This window comes from Manis javanica, chromosome 17, assembly GCF_040802235.1.
Source record: "Manis javanica isolate MJ-LG chromosome 17, MJ_LKY, whole genome shotgun sequence".
NCBI classification, from domain to species: domain Eukaryota; kingdom Metazoa; phylum Chordata; class Mammalia; order Pholidota; family Manidae; genus Manis; species Manis javanica.
This window is the reverse complement of record NC_133172.1, coordinates 38249729-38268219: the sequence shown is the minus strand read 5'-3', so window position 1 is coordinate 38268219 and position 18491 is coordinate 38249729. Positions and strand designations below refer to the sequence as shown.

Genomic DNA, 18491 nt, shown 5'->3' with positions numbered 1-18491 from the left:
AGGAGGGGGCGAGTCTCAGGTTTGTGCTGTCGCTTCCTGTGACCCTTCTCTCCGCCTCCTCAGACCCCTCCCATCAATCAGACCCACTTCATCTCTCAAAACTCCACAACCTCCAATCTCAAGTCATTTCTTCCTTCAATCATACATTGACTTGTCGGTAATCACGGCCTTCTGATAGTTCCTCTGATCTAGACATAGGGTGTTATTTGAAGCCCTGTGCCACTTAACTCCTTACATAATTATCTCAGTTGGCTTTTGAGAGCACAATTGTACATAAAATACCTTTGTATCTACTCAGTATCTTGCTGTGAACTGTTTGATGGATGTTTGATGTAAATGGCATTTCCAGTACTAATTTAAATGATTACGAGCATGATGCAGGAAGCTGACATTCTCTACCCACCTCAACACTGTCAAGGCCTTTAGACTCTACCCGTAACATTCATGAGACAAATACAGAGAACTTTGCTTTAAAGATTAGTCTCAAAGTTAATATGCAAAGAACAGATTAAAATCACAAACCTCGGCTTACAAAAGCATGACACTTGAACAGGTGAAACTACTTGAACAGGTGGAAAGTACTTAATGTCACTCACTTTAAATTTGGGGAATTTAACTTCGACGGGCACTGCTTACATATGGAAATACTGTTTAAATCAAGAAACAGGGGCAAAAAACAAGTATATTCTCAATAAATTGAAACTTTTACTGCCTCAGCTTATCACTCTTCATTAATAGAGCCTCTATAAAAGGAAGACAATCAGGTTACTTAAAAATCAGCAACCTTAAAGGGAGAAATGTGGGATCCACATATAAACCAAGTATAAAAATCAAACAAATATTCATATTTGACCTGTTTATAGTTCATAATGCGTGATCAAAACTGAAAGTTTCTGTGATGACTGCCCTTGTATTGTTCACCATGTAAGAACTTATTCACTATGTAAGAACTTGTTCTCCATGTAAGAACTTGTTCGTTATGCTTCAGAAGATCGGAGACTGACAAAAATTAGGCTCAGGGTGGATTAATGATTGTGCATTGAGCATTGACTCCCCTACACAGAATTTTATTGTTGTTAACAACCATTTGATCAATAAATATGAGAGATGCCCTCTCAAAAAAAAAAAAATCAGCAACTTACTGACCACCCAGTGACAATGGATATGGAGTAAGCTGCTAAAATAACAGAAGTCTCTGCCACAGTCATTCATGTAAAACTTTATTGAACAGAAAACCCAGCGAAGGTTTTCACCTCCGCAAAGTTCCACTTGGTTTAAAGTAAAGCACTGCATTTTAAAAAGCAATTATACATGTCTTTCCTAGAAAAGTCCTGCTAAAACATGTCTAGCAATTTCATTGATTATATAAAGTAGTACACTTAGTGTAATTTAAACATTCCAACAGGAATCAAATTGTACCAGCAGAACCATTTCTGCACCTATGACATCTATGTACAAACACACATGCAGACACGCACATCTGGAAAAGCTCCTCAGGCACAAACATGCGACATTAATGCTGTCTACTTAAACAATGCTTATTAAACTATATACACTACATATATTAAAGCTCTTCAGAATAAAGACATGAGAAGCCTTGGGCAATTTTTGCTCATCAGTCTGTATCATGGCTTCATGTCTTGGTTCTGCTTTTGCTTGCACAAAAGCATATCATCTCCTTGTTGGTTCTCCACTAGTCCTGTGCTATTGCCTTGTCTGGGTCGGGTGGGGAATCTAGCTGGAATCAGATGACCCAGTTCATGCCCATCAAAGCCTCAGCTGCCAGAGAGCAAACCCCATCAGTTTGCTATGGCCGGGGGGCCTTCTGGAAGAAGAGAGGCAAAGAAAGTCTTGAAGAGGAGCCAGGCTGTGCTCATAAATGAAGGGCTAGTCTGCTCATGATCCAGTACGTCCCTGTCTGGAGGCAGGTAGTTGGGGTCTTCAATTTCAGGATCGGGGTCTTCCTACAATTAATGAAACAATGAGAAAACAATTAGGACCCTGACAAATACCAAATAATGTTAGGAAATGGCAGAGTAAATTTGTGGCCCCCCTGCCCCATATTCAAAGCAGCCAGGCAGGCAGGCCCCCAGGGAATGATGTCCTAGGCTGGATGGAGTTCTTTCTCTGGCCTCCATGGCACAACTGTGCTGGCGATGTTCTCATAGTTGTGAATGTTCCTGGCACTGAGTATCAGAACAAATGAAGTACCTAGATCTTCAACTATTATTAAGCTATTAATTAAGTTAACCGCTTATTTAAATATGGATATTCTTCTAATTTTGGCAGTGCTCTGAGTTAAGAAACTAAAAATGGAAACTCAAGGTTCTATAAACAGATAGTAGGGTGATAATTTATATCACAAAAGAATATCTTTTAGGATTATGCCTTTAAATTAAACTGCTTTATAAAAGTTCTGTTTTCTATGAGTTATTTTCCAGGAAATCTGAGACATGCTTCTGAAAGTCCTGCTCCTTAATTAGACTAACTATTCACTAGCTGTTTCCATGGTATAACACATTGTTACAGGCCACTGAACACTCAAAATAGTGAGTTTAAAAAAATGTTATTTACGTATGCCAAAATACAAATTACCACATGACAAAATATTTATGTCACACTCAATGTTTTTAGAAAAGCTATTGCTCTAAGAATAAATTTGAAAAAATTCTTGAAATATTTAACTTTAAATAAAGTAGTAAACCATGAGGCTGGATACCTAATATGAATGATTTGGCATTTCACATCAAGCTTGCTGGCCCCACCAGAAGCTCCATACCTGTAAGTTATTGTTGGGGTCCTGATTCACAGCTTCAGGAAGACCATCATTCTGGAAGTTCTGAACCGGCCTCTGTCTAAACGGAAACCACCCAACGTGATGCCTTCAAAGGAAGCACATAAAAGTCCATCTTAACTAACATCACAGTGAGATTTGCTCAAGAATTTGAAAGTTCTCCTAATATTAGAGAAGGTCTCCTCCCTCTCCACCTCTAATCAGAGCAGTGCCCTGATGAGAAGTTCATGGCAAGGCCCGTCTGCATGGATATTCTATCACACCATCTCCTAGACTTTCTCACTGGCCTGTCAGGTTCTTGCAGGTCATTATGGGGACTATGTCTTATTCATCAGTGCATGCCCAGCAGCATAAACAGCACCTGGTACATAGTATGTGCTCAGTAAGTGCATGCTCATCTGAACTAAACCTCCACTTGAAAACCTGAATGGGGGTAGTAAATAAATATTGACACACACACACAGCTGTGATTATATGTAATAACATAATAGTAAGGCCAAAATTTCATCACTTAAATATGTTTCTCTAAATATGTTTCTAGAGACTATAGAACTTAAAAAATTGACTAAAATTTTATTAGGAAAAAATCCAGTTAAATCCAAGTCTTAAAGCAAATATGATACATATTAACAATGATTAATTCTGGATATACAAGTATTTATTATATTATTCTAAGTATTTCTCCTCATGTAAATATTTTTCAAAACTAAAATAAAAATCCATTTTCATTATAAATATTTCTTCTGTCAGTTTTAGCTACAAGTAAGGCTACATGACTCCAGGCCAGGGCTTCTCAGCTCTGGCTCTCCTGACACACTGGGCTGGGTATTTATGGTGGGGACCGTACTGTGTACTGTAGGGCATTGAGCCACATCTGGCCTCTACCCACTAAATGCCCCTGGGACCACCCTCCTAGCTATAATAGCCAAAAATGTCTCAACATTGCCCGGTGTCTCAGTGGTGGGGATAGAGGCATAAAAAATCATCCTGGTTGAGAATCACTTATGTAAGCCATGGATAAAGCCTAATGTCAGGACTGTAAAGGTTCCCTGGCCTGTCAGAGCTACACTGACAGTCCGTGCCTGACCTTTACCAGGGAAGGCATCTCTGCCTGACAAATATCAGTATGTTCTTATTCAAAACAAATATAATTTTCCTTTCCAGGCCTACAGTATTACTGTAGTTCATGAGCCTGGCAGGTACCTTATCTGGAAGAAAAGAAGAGAATGCTGCTCTTGTATCAACACACAATTCATGTGTTTCTGGCAATGCACAACCAAATCGTCAATTCCTTGCATCAAAAGTACCAAGGTGACAGACTATTTAAATACACCTCCTTCAATAATGATTAAGACTGCTCAAAAAAGAGCAGAATCTATAGCTGGTTTGAATCACCATGAAGTATCACTTGTAAGTAAAGGAGAAAAAGGGAAACAAAATCAGGTGCTTACAGGTACATAACGACAGTGGCCCCCATGACCATGAGGAATCTGCTCAGGGAGGAGTAGAAGTAGAGGATACTGAGAAAAACGGAAAATGTGGCTGCTGAATAGGTCCAATCCAACCAATCTCGATTTATTTCATCATCTTCTTCCACAATAGGGCCACCTTGTGCATTCATCCGCAAATTTTGATTGGCCCCAGGATTAACCACCACCTGAGGAGCAGCATTCTGATTGGCTGGCTGGTTTTCAGCTGGAAACTGGTTGTGAATAGGGGCTGGAGCAGGCGCAGAAACCACAGGTATCTCTTGTGTACTTGGTGGGGGAACAAAAGCCCCAGATGCAGCAGTGGCTGCCAAACTGAAATAGAAATGACAGAGACATAATGTTGAGAGCAAAGCACCATGAAGGCCATGGTTCTCATACTTTATTTACAGGAGTCTTCTAATGTTGAGAACTGTAAATAGGTAAATAAAAACTTGCTTTTTCTTTAACTTAGTGAAAAACTTCTTTACTAACAATCATATCTATAAGTAAATGCCTTTTCTGTTCCTAAGAAAAGTCACATGGTAAACTTCATCTGGAGTTCTGGAATTAAACATCAAGATCACTATAAAAGTATGGTACAGCAGCTAATTAGAATTTTCACAAAACTTTAAAGATACCACACCTCCCAGGAAGTAACATATTCTAAAAAAAGTCATCAAACTATGCATCACACACAAGTACAAATTAGGTGGTAGTTACCACTTACACTCTACTCTACCCTCTGGACCAGACAGAGCAGGGCTCTGCCAAAACTGATGAAAATATACTCATCCCTATACTCCTAACTTTTTAAGTAACAAAGATGGGAGTTCCCTAAATTCTGGGAGCCCTGGACACACCACTCATGGCAGGGAGGGACTCACTATTGCATGTAGTACTGCCGTGCGTAGATCTGCTGGAACCAGGAGAGCTGCAGCCACCCATAGGTCGTGTAGCCAGAGAAACCAGGCCCCAGGCCTTGGAATGCTGGCTGAACAGCATCAGGCCTACGGAAGATTTTTTTAAATGCTCATTTTGAGTTGGTTTAGCACAAATAAATGAAAATGAAGTTTAAATGACAGTTAGGAACTCAAATCAAAGAGACAGAAGGTCTTCTTTCTGACCACCACCTAGCTCACTGCTGTGTGACGCACCCACGTAGCACGAACACAGACGTGCTGACCGATAAGGCCTTCCCAGTAGCTTGAACCCAAGGGAATGTAGAGCCCCCTTGCCTGGCACCAGGGTTTCTCACGATGTCAGCACTATGATGTATAAAAAAGCTGGGCCTTTTAGGCTAAGTGGATCCCCACCCCCGTTTTTAATTTGCCGAGTCTCACTGCAGCTCTAGACCCACCATTCATCCTTCAGAGAGTAGCTCTACAGAAGCCACATTTCTCCCAAAGCTTTTCCTGAAGGAAATACCAGCCCTCCCACACCTAGATCTGTGCTATACAGGGGGTTGTGTGTGCACATGTCATCACCATACATGCTTGTGTCCACTGTGCCCCATACAGACTGCTGGGCTGTCATCTCACTGGATCCCCAACAACCTCATGTGGAGGGAGGTCTACCCAGCATTTTACAGAAGGGAGACCAAGTACAGCTCAGGGAAGACAAGGGATCTGCACAAGGTCATTGAGTTATTAAGTAGCAGGGTTGTATTTGAGGCCTGACACCAAAAACATGCTTCTTAAACAGCCGAGGGTAAGGCACAAGGGTGTCATCTTTGGCTTTGTGCACCTTACACAGCAAACTCCTTTGCAGCAATTTACACAACTGAAACCAACAGAATTGCAGGAAGATCAGGAGTTGGTTATGTGGTATTCTCTACTGGTCAGTCCAAATTCTTAAGGTTATATGCACTGGCTGTTCAATAAATACTTACTGAATGAAACCAACAACTTTTATTGTGGCAAAATTCACATAGTCAATTCTCAAGTCATATAACCAGAATAAGGGAAGCAGTTTCAAGTGTTTCTATCCAATAATGAATCCAGTTATCCAATTTACATGCTTAGAGTTTTTCAACCGAATTCTACACCCAGAATTTTCTGAAACAGTATTCCAGTACAGGCAGGTCTTGGTATGACTGATTGCTGGAAAGTTACTGTGTGAGGAAATGAGAGGATAACAAAGTGCTTTCATCAGCTCTGATGGGGACAGAGCATTGCAGATACGCAGGGTAACTAAAAGGTCTGAACAGTTATACACTGAAGTATGTGGGGGTGAGTTGACATGGTATCTGTGAATTACTTTTAAATGCTTCAGAAAAAAAGGGAAGGGGGGAGAGATGAAACAAATATGGCAAAACTTTAATCACTATTGGGCCTGAGTTACGGCTATGTGGAGAGTCATCACACAGTTCTCTCTATTCTTGTGTACATTTAAAATTTCCATTAATGAAAAAAACAACTCTTCATTCCTCAAATTCCTGACTTCACCAACAATCAAATATTAAAAACCACTAGGGAAAAGAGGGGCAAGGGAATTGGAGGGTTATCAGTCAACAGATTGTTTCCCCACTTTCATAATAAGGTGTTCCAAGAGCTACAAAATCCAAATGCCATAGTATTTAGTCACTTCTGGATTTCACTCTAAAGAAAAGCTCTGGTCACTCTAAAGAAATGCCACCAGCACAGTCTTTGGCAGTGCATTTCTTAAACAGTCTCTTCACCTTTTGTCACCCATAGTTAGGCTATACAAAGCACAGAGTCACTTGGTAAGGCAGCTGCAGGATGCACACAACAGCTGTTTTTCCACAGTGGCACTAATTCCCTAGGTCAGCACAATGCAACACCCATGTAGCCTAAATCTTCTATACACGTGTCCCCACATCACGTGTTCCTAAAGGGCTGTGTATTAAGAAAAGTTAAATACATAAGAGATCTTTAAAGAGAAACCCTTATGAAATGAAATTTTATACATTTTAAAGTTCTATGACCATGTAGCCTAAACACATTATTCCTTGGTCATGTTGTATAAACCTGGTTCTTTATTATAACACTCACCTCGAGACATTCTCCCACCCAGAGGGAGAAAGGTTCCGAAGAACCTCCCTTTGCCTCACACCATCACTTGAGGAATCTCCCGGATACTGTCCCTGATTAAGACCAGTGGGCTGCTCTGTGGACTCCACAACCTAAATAATTGTAAAATTAATGTCAAAACAAAGGGCCTGAAGCAAGTTTCTGAAATCAAACTAAAAAGATTATTTTGCTAATGACCCCTACCCTGACCTCTGAACTATGCTGCAGTTTCATTAAAATCTTCCAATTAAGTTATCATTGGTGTGAAAGCTTGTGATAATGCTCTCTAGATCTTATGGTGTTAAATTTACTAAATTGAGAAATTAAATTTGACTAACAGCATTTATAAATACAAGGCAGCCAGCAACCTAGAGGAAAGAATTTCCTATGCTATGTTCAGATGTTTCAGGAAATACCATTGTAAGGCAAATTTAGAGTGCATCACCACATTGGAATGTATATTAATACTGCATATTCCAATCAATGTGAAATGAAATATAAACTATTTTGACTATCAAACACAATCAGTCTTTAGAGATCACTTGATAAAGACTGGTCTTTTCCTATCCTACTGAATAAATTACCACAATGAAAATTTCCAAGGAAATATATTCTTTTTACTCTTTATAAAAATTAAGGGTTCCTTAGGAGAAACTTATTATGTGCTAAGTTTAATAAAAACCCATTCGAGAGCACCTTGCTAGTTCAGTGACCTGGATACTGTAAGTCATACCACATCCCAGAAGATAGTATAATGTAAAACCCTACTTTTCCACTACAATGCTAATGGATAGTCTACTACTAAACTCTTGCTTGTATCAATAACGATACAAATTGAAAACCTGATTCTAATTCCTGATTCTCATTGGGGAAAAATCAAAATTTTACTTGACAAAAAGGTTATAAAATCTCTTAAGGGTTTTATCCTATTTCTTTTAATTCTATGGTGAGAGTCTGAATGACACAGATTTTTATAATTGTGAAAAAGCAGACATACCTTTGTGTTGGTTTCTGGCATTTTTGAAGGACTCTTCACATTGCATACCAGATGCAAAACATGCCGTTTTTCCTCCTAAAAGTAATAAGGTACCTTTAGGACCTGAATTCAACCCGGTAAGTGCTCTAAAAACATTCAAAAGATAATATATAAGTGATTTACCTTTGGAAGCAAGTCCCTGAGAGACTGGTGATCCAGCAACAGCTTCCCAGAATAAATTAACCTCTGGTCCTCTGGACGCTTATCATGGAAAGAAAGAGTAGCATAGGTCAGTACTTAGCTTCCACAAATTCTTAAACACAGAAGAAACTGCTTTATACAGAGCATTTGAATATGTGTGTTTTTTAGAATCATAGGAAAACACTTTTCAAAGGTCCCATATATAAACTTTTATTCAGAAAATGCTTACCCTCCTACACTGTTGGTGAGAATGTAAATTAGTTCAACCATTGTGGAAAGCAATATGGAGGTTCCTCGAAAAACTAAAAATAGATACCATTTGACCCAGTAATTACACTTCTAGGAATTTACCCAAAGAAAACAAGATCCCACATTCGAAAAGACATATGCACCCCTATGTTTATCTCAGCACTATTTACAATAGCCAAGATACGGAAGCAACCTAAGTGTCCATCAGTAGATGAATGGATAAAGAAGATGTGGTACATAAACACAAGGCAATATTATTCAGCCATAAGAAGAAAACAAATCCTACCATTTGCAACAACGTGGATGGAGCTAGAGGGTATTAGCTCAGTGAAATAAGCCAGGCAGAGAAACACAAGTACCAAATGATCTCCCTCATTTGTGGAGTATAACAACAAAGCAAAACTGAAGCAACAAAATAGCAGCAGACTGTCACAGACTTCAAGAAGGGACTGGCAGTTACCAAAGGGAAGGGGTTGGGGAGGGTGAGGGGTAAGGGAGGGAGGGAGAACAGTATTAAGGGGCATTATGATTAGCAGACATAATGTAGAGGGGAAGGCACTATAGCACAGAGAAGACAAGTAGTGACTCTATAGCATCTTTCTGTACTGATGGACGGTGACTGAAATGGGATGGGAGGGAGGGGACTTGATAATATTGGTGAATGTAGAAACTACAATGTTGCTCATGTGAAACCTTTATAAGATTGTCTATCAATGATACCTCAATAAAAAAAAGAATATGCTTAACTGATCTCTAACATGCAAAAAATTATGGATGGCAAATACCTCTAGGCCACAAAACCCATGGCAACCTATTTGATTTCTTAACACCCAAGGAAATTCCTTTCTGCCATTAAAAACACACATTTTGTTTGGGGCTCCTCCAGCAACTAACTTCAAAACCTGCTTTGGTCTCAGAGAATACTCAGTACTTCAAAGATCAGCCTTCACCAAACCCACCTAGCACTGTCCCACAGTAACCTGAAACAATTCTACAATTTAAGCTCTCAAAAGAGACTTTTCCCAACATACAAATGTAGTTATAGAGGAAAAGGCGTGTAAGATCTCACACAACAACCCTGTAAGACTTCGTACCCCTAGTGTAAGCGGAGGGAAGCTTGAAAGGGACTTGTCCAGGGTCACCTGCTGTTAAAGAGTCAAGATTTCAACTCCTCTTCTCCATACCAGTGATTTTAAAACCACAGAGACTCTACACACTTTTATGCAAATCTCACTTTTAAAATCTATTTTTAATTCCTTTAAAAGCTACACTTCAAAATATGTCTTCAAATGATACCTACTATAGTCAGTATGCTGGAGATCACCAACAAATGCCAGAAAAACTGATTATGCAAAATTTGGAATGAAGTTGCTCCTGCCAAGTAGCCTGAGATTATAAAAGCAAGCTGTTTAAAACAATCAAAACAGTAACCACATCTATTTATTTGCATAAATCAGGATATTTTTTGACGTCATGCAACTAAAATTACAGAACTATATTGGATTCTGTGTTCACCATTGTTCTCACTGATTGACCTTACAGATAAATGCTACACACCCAATTTGTAAAATACTATTGTAGAGGTGGGTCCTGCATTATATTAGAGAGTTGTACACTAGAAAAGGTTTGGAAAGGAGCTGTGATTTGATTTTTCCTTTTAAAGGCCTGAATTGACACTGTGTGTTTACCCAGAAGGCTTATTTGGAAAAAAGTAAATATGCTAAGCATACAAACTTTTATAAAGTAAGGCTTCTCACATTAGAAAACATGACGCATGCTCTCCAGCGATAGTTTTTAAACACAAATTTACACACCTGGGAGACCTTTTATGTAACAGCTTTGGGTTTCAGTCCCAAACAGGAGCAATGTTCCTCACCCAGGGAAACCCTAAGGAAATCTCTTCTCCAAAACACCACCTTTTACGAAATGATGCAACTGGACACCACACCTGCTTCGCCAATGTGTGTTACCTAATTAATAGCCATTCTCACAACAACACAACCGCCTAGTTCTTCGTAAGCAACTATGATGAAATGGCAAATAGTCCCAAGGTGGATGGTAAGGAAATGGAAGCCTATTAAATAAGCAAATTACAAAAGAATAATTCAGGAAAAAAACCTCACTTCTTGCCCATTTTAAACAATCCAGAATAACGACGTGACCCACAAAGCTACATACACTGCAACTCTTCAGAGAAGGAGCAGTATCACCATCGTTTCCTGCCCTGATGCCTTCTGCCTGATGGAGGATTACACTGGTTGTTCAGTATAACACTGTTCACGCAGAATATCTGGGTAGAAAGTCAATACAGGAAGGTCCGGCGCACAGCCTCCGTCACGTCGTGTGGAGGGAGGGCGGTGCCAGGGTGATGTTGACAGATGTGTCAACCAAAACAAAGCAAGGAAGTCGACATAACTGATGGGCCTAAGTCTTCAAACCCAGACTCAAGGAGACTCCTTCCAACCTACTTCCCCTCTAAATCACATTTTATCATAAAGTGCACCGGGCTCCTCCCTGGGACCAAGTTAATGCTGTGGAGTCCAGCGCGGCAGGGAGGAGCCCATGGCGGAAGGTGGACTGGGAGGGGAAGAGCCACGTCTCGCTCCTGGGTGTGGGGCCTTAAGAACACACTGCTTGGACTCCCGCCGCGTTCCTCTAGCCTCTGGCCCCACGGTGGCACCTGCCCTCTCCTCTCCACATTGACAGGCTACACTCAGAAAATTCATTTCGCGCACTTGAAGTTTTTCACTTCTATCCAATGGGTGTGATCCTAATGCGGAACACCTAGTCACCCTGTCGTTCGGGGAAAGCTGAGGCTTAAGGGGTGAAATGACTCACCCAAGGTCAAACTGTTGCTTCAGCGGCTTGGCTAAGGCTAGAAGCCAGATCTGAGGAACAAGGAAGGGGTCTGGGGAAGTGGGGCAGGAGGGAAACAGCCGTGGGGATTCGGGAACACGGGAAGCGAGGTGACGGAGCAGGCAGCCCGTCAGGAAAGCGGGGTGAGGGCGGCCTAGGACGAGGTGACAGCCACTGGGCAAGACGAGGGGGCGCCGCGGTAGGGAAGGGAAGGTCAGTGACCACAGGCCTGGGGGAGGTGACTTAGTGAGTCCGAGCCGTCGCGGGAAGGCCGGCGAAGGGAGAGGCTATCGGGAAAAGGGAGGAGGACGCGGCATCTTTAGGGGGACGCTGGCAGCGGAAGTCAGGGGCCCTTCTCACCGGGCGCTCGGGGTAGACGCGGCTCAGATGGGCCTTGAGGTGGCCCACGCTCCAGCTGCGGTCGCCGCTCAACTCCAAGTCGCGGTGGCGCTGGTTAGGGCTCTTCACCAGCAGCGTGACGGGCTCCGGCTCGGACTCAGGCTCGACCTCCATGTCTGCTACGCGGTGGGCTCGGCTGCGCTTCAAGATGCCAGTCAGGCGGCGTCAGTCGCCCACAACGACCTCGACAACGATTTCCGTCACTGGGGCGCGAGCCCCGCTCCTCGGGCACCTTTTATAGGCACCCTGCGCCAGGGCTCTGCAGACAGAACGCTCTGTGGCTGCCGCCCATTGGCTGAAGCGGAGGCCACTGCCCCAACGTGGCCCAATCGGAGGCCGGATCCGTGGGCGGTGGGGCGGTCCGAGCACATGGGTGCGGGCTGATGCAACCCGCCGCCTTAGCGTCACTGGGAGTCGCGGCTACGGCCCTGGAGCCCGGCTCGGTGGCCATGTTTGGGTGCGCTGCGAACCACCCAGGGAGGAAGAAACGGGATAGCTCCTTAGCTCGGGTTACTCAAGGCGGCTTAGCAAGGGCCAGCGAAGCCCGCTCCCGGTTTGATGGCCTCTGCAAATGGTTTCCTCACAAAGCAGCACCCCCGCCCTTTTTGACCTTAGGCGCTGAGCCCCACTTCCCTTTTCTCTTCCCCTCCCCAGGCCCACGTCTGTCGCACAGGGGAGGCATCCCCACGCCTAACCCGGCCTCGGCTCAAACAGAGGCTGGGCGGACTCCGTTTGCCAGCCCGCCCGGAAGGGCGCCCCCAAGACGCCTTGGAAGGGCAAGGAAGCAGCAAGGCTGACTCTTCCTAGGCCCGAGGATGGAAGCATCCGATTTGCTATGACCAAATTCATCTATGGCCTCAGACTTGAACGTTACGCCTCAGGTGTGGAACATACCCCTTAATCAACAGCAAGCAGTCCACAGTCCGGCTTATGCTGGGTGATGCTCAAGAAGGTCCTCACTTTGGAAGATACTAATCCATGCTCCCTTTAAATTGGGGCTGTGACGAGGACAGCGTTCTCAGTTTTCCAAAATGTGACCACAAGGCCCCTCTGAGGTGGACACTTTCTCCCCTCTGTCTTGAAAAACAAAACTGACATTGTGCTGGCCCTATCCTTGTCCCAGTCCTGTTGAGACATCTGTTTTTTCCAGGTGTGTTGTGAGCTTGGCAACGGGAGGAGGGTACCAGGAGGAGCCTGGTCTGGTTGGTGGGTGTAGTACTACAAACCGGTTGGTGTAAACAACACAGTTTATTGTCCCACAGCTCTAGTGGCTTGAGGTTGAGATCAAGGGTTGAGCAGGGTTGGCTCCTTCAGAGGGCTGCGAGGGAGACCTGGCCCATGCCTTTCTCCTAGCTTCTGGGTGTTTGCTGGCAATCTTCGCCATTTCTTCGCGTTCGGTTGCTTCACCCCATCTCTGCCTTCATGGTCACATGACACTCCCTGTGTGAGAACCTTCACATTTTTCCTTCTATCCATGTGTGTCTCTGTGTCCTGATTTTCCCCCTTTTAATGAGGTCACCAGCGTGGGTAAAATTGTCCAGAAATATTTCAACTGGCTTCAGTACATTTGCATATCCTCAGGGGTGGAGAGTTCATCTCCATGTCAATGGGTAATTACCTGGGCAACCAAGGGCATGTCCGAACCTGAGAGGTTAAGGGGAGGGGCTTGTTTGCTTCTTCTGGAGCAGGGGACAGAGCCGGCGCTGGAATGCAGTTTGTAAGCAATAAACAGGTTTTGGACTTTATTTCTCCCTTTGACTGATTTTTGTTTTTAGAGGTATTTTGCCCCAGGATTTCCTCTCCCTGGATTTACACCAGTCATATTGGATTATGGTCCATCCTAATGACCTCAACTTGACCATCTGCAAAGACCCCATTTCCAAATGAAGTCACTTTCCTAGGTACTGGGGGGTTAGGACTTCAACATCTTTCTGGAGGTTATAATTCAATCCCTAACAGTGGGCTTTAATGTAATACAAAACACTGGGTTGTTTCTTTTTCAGCAGTCTTTTTATTAAGGGAGATGGAGGGCTTTAGAGATAAACTGTCCCCTTGCTCAGCTTTCCGTGATTGGCTTTCATCTGCCGAGGAGGCTCTGCTCCTTTTCATCAGGGCTGGCTTCGTGGGTGTGGGATCTAGGCAGTCACACATGGGCCCACTCTTGGTTTAATGCTCTGCTGTTACCATCTGGAAATTCTTAAGAAATTTTGAACAAGAAGCTTTGAATTTTCATTTCTCACTGGTTCCCGCAAATTATGTAGCTGGTCCTGCTTTTCATACACCAGGGTGGAAGAAAATGACTGCTTATTATCTGGCAGTCTTACAGCTTGCTAGAAACTGACCAATGGGACCAAGCCAGATAAAAGCACAGCCTTAGAGAGGCAGCCAGGTAGGAGATAACAGCTTTATTTGGGGGGTTTAAGTATAATCCTGAGAAAGAAATATCACATAGCATGGTTTCCTGTAATCTGCAGGGATGAGCACCAGGGCTTTAATGCAACATGTCCCTTTCTGCTCAGTAGTAAGAGAGTAAAGGGGTGTGGTTTTTTTTCCTAGGAAAAACACATCCAGTTTTGGGGATTCTCTCCTGAGTTATCTCCTAACAAAATAGCTCCTTTTGAAGGATTTTGGTGATTCCTATAGCATATTTGGAAAAAATTTCAAGTCAACAAACAAATAGAGAGATAAACATGAAGTGACTCTGCTCTCAGTGACCTTGCAAATAGAGGTGATAAGACAGTACAAAAATACAGAAATGAAAGACAATCCAAAAGTCGCACACTTTCTGTAGGATTTATGATTACAGAAGGATTACAAAGAGTCAAGAGGGGGAGTCAGAGAAAACTTGATGGAAGAGGTGGAATTTGAGCTAGACTTTGAAAGTTGGGTGGGATTTAAATAAAAATAATAAGGGCAGCAATTACTGACTAAGCCCAATAGGGTATCTGTATGGAGAATTTATATGGGCAAGTATAGGTCAGGGATTATACTTACAAACCCAGAGTCAAACCACCTGTTTTCTTGATTTTTTTTAAATTGTAGTATCGTTGATATACAATCTTATATTGGTTTCAAGTATACAACGCAGTGGTTCAAATTACCCATATTATAAAATCCTCACCTCCACTAGTGCAGTTACTATCTGTCGACACAGGAAGATATTACAAATTACCCATATTATAAAATCCTCACCTCCACTAGTGCAGTCACTATCTGTCGACACAGGAAGATGTTACAGAATCATTCACTATATTCTCCATGCTGTACTACTGTCTCCGTGACCAACTTATATTATGATTGAGAATTTTAAATCACCTGTTTCAAAGCTTCTGCCATTTATGAGCTGTGTGACCTTAGGCAAGTTACTTAACTTCTCTGTACCTAATTTTCCTCATCAATAAAGTAGGAAGAATAACATAGTATCTGTTTCATAGGGTTGTGGTGACGTTTAAATATTCTAACATTGCTAAAGGTCCTGGGACAGAACCAGACACTCAAATGCTCAGTAAATGTTAGCCATTTATATTTAGGGAACTGCCACAAGTCCAGTCCAGTGGTTCCCCAACCCTGTCTGTGAAACAGAATCACTCAAGGAACTCCTTTTTAAAGTGAAGATTCCTACAACACCAAGTCTTGGTGAAGATATGGAGCAGTTGGAACTCTCATACATGACTGATAGAAGTGTAAGATGGTACATGGGTCTGGCAGTTTCTGAGAAAATTAAACACACACCTATCCTATAACCCAACCATTTCACTCTTAGGGTTTTGCCCAAAAGAAGTGAAGGTCTTGTACAAGAATGTTCATGGCACCTATACACATAATAGCACAAACTGTGGGAACAGTCCAGGAGACTGGCCCAGAGACAAACTCTAGGCCAGCCATACCACGGAGTAGTACTCAGTAATAGAAAAGGAATGAACTGCTGATCCATGCAACAACATGAATGAATCTCAAAAACACACCGAGTGGAAGAACCAAACTAAGAAAGTACATTTTATATGATTCCCCTCATATGAAACTCAAGAATACGCAAAATTAAGCAATGGTGGCAGAAAACAGATAGATGGCTGCCTGGGGATGGGGGTGGCAGAGATGACCCAGAAGGGGTGTGGCAGTGGTGTGCTGAAGTCAGCGGGTACTGGTTCACAAGAAGCCTCTGTGAGCCTCTCCTCCCAACTCTGCTCAGTGACATCACATAGATAGCTTGAAATTGGCCATGATGGGAAAATTTATACCATAGAGATCAGCTAATACTAGAAAGCAGAGCTTTCCCTGCCAGGGAATCAGTTGTTAAATTTTTACCAACATACCATGAAGGGAATTTCTGGTGTGGTGAAATGTTCTATCTGGATATGGTGTGGGTCACACAAGCACAGGCATTCATCAAAATGGATCAAGCTGTACACTTAAGATTTGTACATTTCTCTGCATATACATTATACTTCAACTAAACATGTAAAAAAAAAACATGGGTGCCTGTATCCCATTTCAGGCCTACTGAATGGGGCCTGATGCATCCAAGTAGATACTGGTTCAAGGGCCAGGTTTGGAAACCACTGTTCAAGTGTGATAGTAAGTATAGGGTTTAGTTTAAATAATAATGATGTCAGCAAAAGGTAAGACAAGAAAGAATTCTTGGGACCAGCTCAGGAGAAACTTGACATGGTCACCCTTGAGAGTTTGGGCCAATTTTGTGGGCAATGGAAGGTTTTTCAGCAGTAGAAGGAACATGTTCAGAATCAGTGAATTCCGCAATATTCCAGGGGCTAGATTTGAGGGGGAGAAACTTGGTGCCAAACGACCAACTGGTTCACTGAAGAAAATGTAGATCTGCATTAGGATTGACCAAAAAGGAAATGTGGAAAAACCAAGGGAAGAAAAGACATTGTAGAAGTAAAACAGGAGGGAAAAGGGCTTGGTGATGAAGGCTGGTTCATGAATGGAGATAATGGCCGACACAGTGGGCGCTTACCATGTGCCAGATGCACAGGTTCAAGGACCTTTGCATGACTTGGCTTATTCACTCCTAACAGCTGCTTTATGAAGCAGAATGCTATTGTTATTTCCAACTCACAGCTGGAGAAACTGAAGCACAGGGAGTTTATTTTCCTGCACAAGGTCACAGAGCTATTAACACTTTAAAAGGTGTTATTTTTTAATTAACTGGTAACGAGGAATAATTTATATACAGTAAAATACACAGGTCCTAAGTATTTGCCTGTGTAACCCATACATACTCCTATCAAAGTACAAGACATTCCCATTACTCCAGAAAGTTCTCTGGAGCCCCACCCCGGTCAGCCCACTGTCTTCACTGGCCCCCATCACTCCTGCCCCCATGCTCACTGATCTGCTTCCTGTCACCCCAGTTAGGTTATGCCTGTTCCAGAAGGTCATATAAATGACGTCATACAATACATATTCTCTTGTGCCTCTCAAAGATACAAATTCAAGAAAATCTGGGAAAGAAGTGTGAACTGGAGGGAAATCCATATTCTTTAATGAGACTTCTGGAAATAAGGAAATGAAAGGACCTTGGCATTTTTATAACTCAATTGTAGTAGGGCTTCTGTCATACTATGTCTCTGCTGTGACCTAATTCATTTGTAAATTCAGAGACAGGGAAAAGGGGAGAAGGAGCCAAGACCTGTTTTATGTTATTGTCAGTCATGAGGGTTTGCAAGGGGCCTCTGCAAAACCCCTACTGGCAAAAAAGGTCACTGACAGTGTGTAGGTTTTATTTTAAACAATCTGGTGTTTAGACCATGCTGAACTTCTGAACTTTATTATTGGCAGTCTTGTTTTTATTTGGTTTCTAGCAATCCCCTAACTCAGGCTCCAACCAGAAGCCTTGCCTTTTATGGTCATTCTGGAGTCCTAGTTTGGCCACACCAGACCCATCTTCTGTAGCCCAGGAAATGGACACATCCTGTTCGGTACTCAGGAAATCCATCCCACGGCAGTTGCCATGTGCACACCGAGCCTGAGCTCCCGAGGTAAATTCTCCTGTACACTGTGGACAATGATGGGGAAGTGGTTTTGACTGATTAAGGAAGGAAGCATCTCAGGCTGCAGTTCCCACCCACTCTCCAGTTATTTCCTGACCCTGCTGCCTATCTCTTTAAAGGGCTTGTTACGTGCATTTTTTTTTAATCAAAGAAAATTAAAACTGAGCTGGTTTTTGAGAACCCCAAGTGCCTCTTGAATATGAGGCACCAAGGGGTATGGCCATTCAAGACTGACAATTGGAGCCAATAATGGGCCTGATAGTTAACTGCAAAGTTTAAAAATGTACCAACAGTTCATTTATTCAATAGGTTAAACAGAATTATCGTATGACCTAGCAATTCCACTCCAAGGTATATATCCAAAAGAACTGAAAACAAGAGTATGAACAAAATCTTGTCCATGAATATTCATTGCAGCCAGAAGGTGAAATTGACTGATAAATGGATAAACAAAATGGAATACTACTCAGCCATAAAAAAGGAATGAAGCGCTCATCCATGCTGCAA

At 42.6% G+C, this 18491-nt stretch overlaps 1 protein-coding gene across 2 annotated transcripts; it reads right to left on the bottom strand.

The window, feature by feature from the left end:
* Nucleotides 1-1199: 1199 nt before the first annotated feature.
* Nucleotides 1200-12208, bottom strand: HERPUD1 (homocysteine inducible ER protein with ubiquitin like domain 1). 2 transcript variants are annotated; one of them, XM_073226963.1, is made up of 8 exons: nucleotides 11935-12198; nucleotides 8452-8529; nucleotides 8290-8364; nucleotides 7275-7405; nucleotides 5148-5270; nucleotides 4246-4596; nucleotides 2780-2882; nucleotides 1200-1964 (listed from the first exon to the last, which is right to left on the bottom strand). In XM_073226963.1, the coding sequence occupies exons 1-8, from the start codon at nucleotides 12085-12087 to the stop codon at nucleotides 1800-1802; spliced, it is 1179 nt and encodes a 392-aa protein (XP_073083064.1). In that variant the 5' UTR covers nucleotides 12088-12198; the 3' UTR covers nucleotides 1200-1799. The 2 variants fall into 2 exon arrangements, with proteins under 2 accessions (XP_073083064.1, XP_073083065.1); XM_073226964.1 differs by lacking the exon at nucleotides 1200-1964 and having other exon boundaries at nucleotides 2785-2882; nucleotides 4403-4596; nucleotides 11935-12208.
* Between the last annotated feature and the right edge of the window lie 6283 nt (nucleotides 12209-18491).